Source organism: Musca domestica, unplaced genomic scaffold (assembly GCF_030504385.1).
Source record: "Musca domestica strain aabys unplaced genomic scaffold, Musca_domestica.polishedcontigs.V.1.1 3, whole genome shotgun sequence".
Taxonomy (NCBI): domain Eukaryota; kingdom Metazoa; phylum Arthropoda; class Insecta; order Diptera; family Muscidae; genus Musca; species Musca domestica.
In genome coordinates, this window is record NW_026712299.1 from 3,373,256 (window position 1) to 3,377,900 (window position 4,645).

The 4,645-nt window shown below is 29.5% G+C and overlaps 1 protein-coding gene across 1 annotated transcript; it reads left to right on the top strand.

Annotated features, from left to right (window-relative positions):
* The first annotated feature begins 4,176 nt into the window (after positions 1–4,176).
* On the top strand, positions 4,177–4,373 carry LOC109613993 (uncharacterized). Its single transcript, XM_020039187.2, has one exon. The coding sequence runs from the start codon at positions 4,245–4,247 to the stop codon at positions 4,371–4,373; it is 129 nt and encodes a 42-aa protein (XP_019894746.1). The 5' UTR covers positions 4,177–4,244.
* Positions 4,374–4,645: the final 272 nt, after the last annotated feature.

Genomic DNA, 4,645 nt, shown 5'->3' on the forward strand with positions numbered 1-4,645 from the left:
TTCGAGGTCTTAAAATATTGGTAGATTTTTTAAAAATGTTTCAAGGACTATTTTATTTATTTTTTTTTTGGAAAAACTAGAATTTTTTCCAAATATTTTTTAAAAGATTTTAAGGACTAAGTATTCTTAATTGTATTCTATTTCGTATTCTTATTCCGGATTTTAAAAATAATTTCTAATAGTAGGACAAAATTGGAATTTATCAATTTTTTACGGAAATGAACGCAAGTATTTTAAGTATTTTTTTCGAGGTCTTAAAATAATCGTAGATTTTTTAAAAAATTAACAGCAGTTTTTTTTTTATAAATACTTTTTACAAGTTCTTAAAGACTAAAAAAATCCGCATTTTAAAAATAATTTCAAATAGTAGGACAAAATTGAAATTTATCATTTTTTTAAGAGTTTGAAATAAACGAAAATCTTTTAAATAGTTTTTTTTCGAGGTCTAAAAATAATCGTAGATTTTTAAAATATTTTTTCAAGGACTCGATTTGAACTCAGATTTTTTAAATATTTTGCAAAAAATAGAACTAACAGCGGTTTTTTACAAATATTTTTTAACAAAAAGGAAAAAATGTTTTCCCATGGTCGAAGTATAAATGAGAATTTTTTAATAAATTTTTTGAGGTCTACAAATGAACGTGCATATTTAAATAAATTTTCAAGCTCTGGGAATAAATGTTGATTTTTTAAATATATTTTTTAAGTTCAAAAATTAACCTTGATATTTGAAATATTTTTTTAAGGATTAGCAAAGGAATAGCCCTGAATTTTTAAAACCATTTTTTCGAGTGCTAGAAATATGCCAGGTTATTTAATTAATATTTTTAAGAATTACGAATAATCATGTATTTATTTTGAAAATACATTTTTCATAGACTACAAATAATCCGGAATTTTTAAAATGCATTTTTAAGGACTAGAACTAATCGCCGATTATGAAAGTATATGTTTTTTCATTGACTAAAACAATTTAAATATTTTAATATAATTATTTGAAGATTTAGAAATAATCCTTGATTTAGTAAAACTTTTTCTAAGGATTTGAAATAATCGTGGTTATTTAAAATTAATTTTTAATGGACTACAAATAAAAAAATGTTTGAGAGTCTAGAAATATTCGCGGATTTAAAAAAATGTCAATGACCAGTAAAAATTGAGGATTTCAATAGAATTCAAGGACTAGTAATAATCGATGATTGTAAAAATTTCAAGGACAATCTTTAATATTTAAAAAGAAATTATTTGAAGGTCCTCGATTTAGTAAATATTTGTTTAAGGATTAGAAATAATCGAGGTTTTTTAAAATTTATTTTTTAAGGACTACAAATTATTTTGGAATTTTAAAAAAGTTTTTTGAGAGTCTAGAAATAATCGTGGATTTAAAAAAAATGTCAAAGACTAGTAGTAATCGAGGATTTAAAAAATATTCAAGATTTAAAAAATAATAATCGTTGGATTTGAGATAATTTTTTCAAGGACTGTTTCACAATCAATCTTTAAAATTTTAAATAATTATTTAAAGGATTAGAAATAATCGTGGCTATTTTAAATTAATTTTAAAAGGACTACAAATAATCGCGGAATTTTTAAAGGTTTTTTGAGGGTCTCGTAATAATCGTAGATTTAAAAAAATGTCAAGTACAAGTAATAATAGAGAATTTAAAAACATTTTAAAGACTGGCAATAATCGAGGATTTAAAAATTTTTCAAAGACTAGGACTTGTTGAATTTTTAAATAATTTTTTCAAGAACTTTTTCATGGACTAAAAACAATCTTAAATATTTTAATATAATTATTTGGAGGTCTAGAAAAGTGGTTATTTAAAATGCATTTTTAAAGGACTACAAATAATCGTGGAATTTTTAAAATATTTTTTGAGAGTCTAGAAATAATCGTGGATTAAAAAAAAATGTCAAGGACCAGTAATAACTGAGGATTTAAAAACATTTCAAGGACTAACAATAATTGAGGATATAAAACAATTTTAAGGACTAGTAATAATTGTAGAATTTTTAAATAATCTTTTCAACGACTTTTTCCAACTTTGCAAATCCTAATATTTGCGTCAGTGCTAGGTCAGGTGCGAAAATGGACAATATCGGTCCACTCCTTCTGGTACCTCCCCCACAAATGGTCAAAATTTTAAATAATTACAACTTTCATAAAATGTGATGTAAGAGTCCAATTCTCCTCAAATTACTCACATCCCAATATTTGTACTGACCCATGGTCTGGTGTGAAGATGGAATATATCGGTTCACTCTTTTTGGTACCTCCCCACAAAGGGTCACAATTTTGAATATTTCTCTTGCTTCTAAAACGCGAAATTAACATCCAATTCCATTCAGACTTGGCACATCTTAATCTTTCCATCAGCACAAGATCTGTTAGAAAAACGACGGAGATCGGACCATTATTTCTGGTATCTCCCCCACAAAGGGTCAAAGTTTTGAATAATGAAAACGATTATAAAATTTGAAATAAGCATCCGGTTGTCTTCATATTTCACACATCCCATTATTTATATTAACACAAGATCTGCTGTGAATATGGAATATATCGGTCCACTCCTTCTGGTACCATCTCACAAGGGGTCAATGAATATCTATAAAGCTCATAAAACGCGAAATTAACACCCGATTCCATTCAGACTTGATACATCTCAATACTTCCAAAAACTCAAGCTCTGTTGTTAAAATGATAGATATCGGACCATTCCTTCTGGTACCTCCACCACAAAGGGTTAAAGTTTTAAATATCCAAAACGATAATAAAATCGGAAATAAACATCCAGTTATCTTCATATTTCACATATCCCATTGTTTCTACTAAAATAAGATCTGATGTGGAGATAGGATATATCGGTCCTCTCCTTCAGGTACCTCCCCCACAAAGGGTCAACATTTTCAATATGCATGAAGCTCATAAAACACGAAATTAGCATTCGATTCCATTCAGACTCGGCACATCTCAATATTTCCATCAACACAATATATGTTATAAAGATGGCAGATACCGGACCATTTCTTCTGGTACCTCCCCCACATAGGGTTGAAGATTTAAAAAAAAACAAAAGGCTCAAAGAAAGCGAAATAAACATCGAACTCTCTTCAAATTTCAAACATATAAACATTTTTCCTAACACAAAATCTGTTGCGAAGATGATATATATCTGGGAACCCCTTCCTGTACCTCAGCCACAAAGGGTGATAATTCTGAGGGAAGTGAAAAAGTCCTCAGAAAACTGAGACTAATTTTTTCCTATAGAGAAAAAGTCTTCTGGAAAGTGAGTCTGATTTTTTTCTATGGAGGGAGAATCGTCAGGAAATCTGAGGCTTAGAAAAAATTAGAAAGGAAACTGAGGCTAGTTTTTTTCTATAGAAAAAAAGTCATCTGGAAACTGAAGCTGGTTTTTTATGGAGAAAAAATCTTCAGAAAACTGAGGCTAATTTTTTTCCATAGAGAAAAAATCGACAGGATACTGAGGCTGTTTTTTTTTTCTATAAAGATTTAAATGGACATAAACCTTCAATTTTCTCATAATTTTGCCCTACCAATATTTTTTTATCTGTATTGGATGAAGTATGAAAATGGAATACTTCGGTCGACTATATCTGCTTCCTCAAGCACAGGAAATAGTCGATATAGTCCAAACCTGGAAAGTCGCAACATTTATTTCATATTTTTTTAGGCCCGATACGAAATGGATAATATTGTCGCATTCCTTCGGAACCTACTCCATAGAGTGTCAACAAATTGAATAATCATAACAGAAGTAAACATATGTTTAAATAATCCAACATTAGCTGAGGGTATGCATCTGTCGGCAAAACCGTCGGATACTTCCATATTATCTTCTAAAACGATACTTTCCTCTAATATCCTTTGTCTCCTCAATTCCTTTTTATGAAATGAAATTTCAATACGTTTTTCGTTTTGTAACCCACTGTCCCTATTCGAAAAATAACGCCATGGCCTAACAGCTTTTTACCCCCGACAAAAAAGCTCTTCTAAGCAAAATACTGACAGATGTTCTGCAAAGCCGCTGAGCTCCTACTGTCAATAGCCCGAATCAAGAAGGAAAAAGAGATAAGAGCACCAACAACAACACCATAAAAATCCTTTCGGAACAAAGAAAACAGGCTCGCTTTGGCCATACTGGTGTTGGCTGGCAAAAAAAAATTTTCAATCAGTACAGAAAAATTCAGCTATCGTTCAAGACGTTCTCCCTGACAAAGAAATGGCAGCGCGTCGCTTTTATGAAAATAAATTAACAAATTTTCATAAAAATCACATCAAATTGTTTGCTGTTTTTATGAAAACGGCAAATCTATTGCAAAATGCCAATGTCCTGAAACGGTCGCTCTAAACCACTGGCAAACAGAAAAAAAGAGGAATACCTTAAAAGGAGTTTAAAAAAAAGAAGAAAATTTTGTAAAAATCGAAAACCTGCGGAAAATCTAAATCAAAGTAGCCCAAAAGAAAACTAGTGAAGTGAAAACTTAACCAAAAAAATTAGAAGAAAAAAAAAAATAAAATTATTTAAGCCGTTTATTTGTTAAACCCCATTCTCCGAAAAAAAGTTACGTAGAAATAAAAATTTAGTGGAAAAGTTTAAAGAAAAATCGAAGAAGAAGAAAA

What these genes read in the sequence shown, in the direction of transcription:
- LOC109613993 (XM_020039187.2), top strand. Translation starts at nt 4,245, where the DNA reads ATGGCAGCGCGTCGCTTTTATGAAAATAAATTAACAAATTTTCATAAA.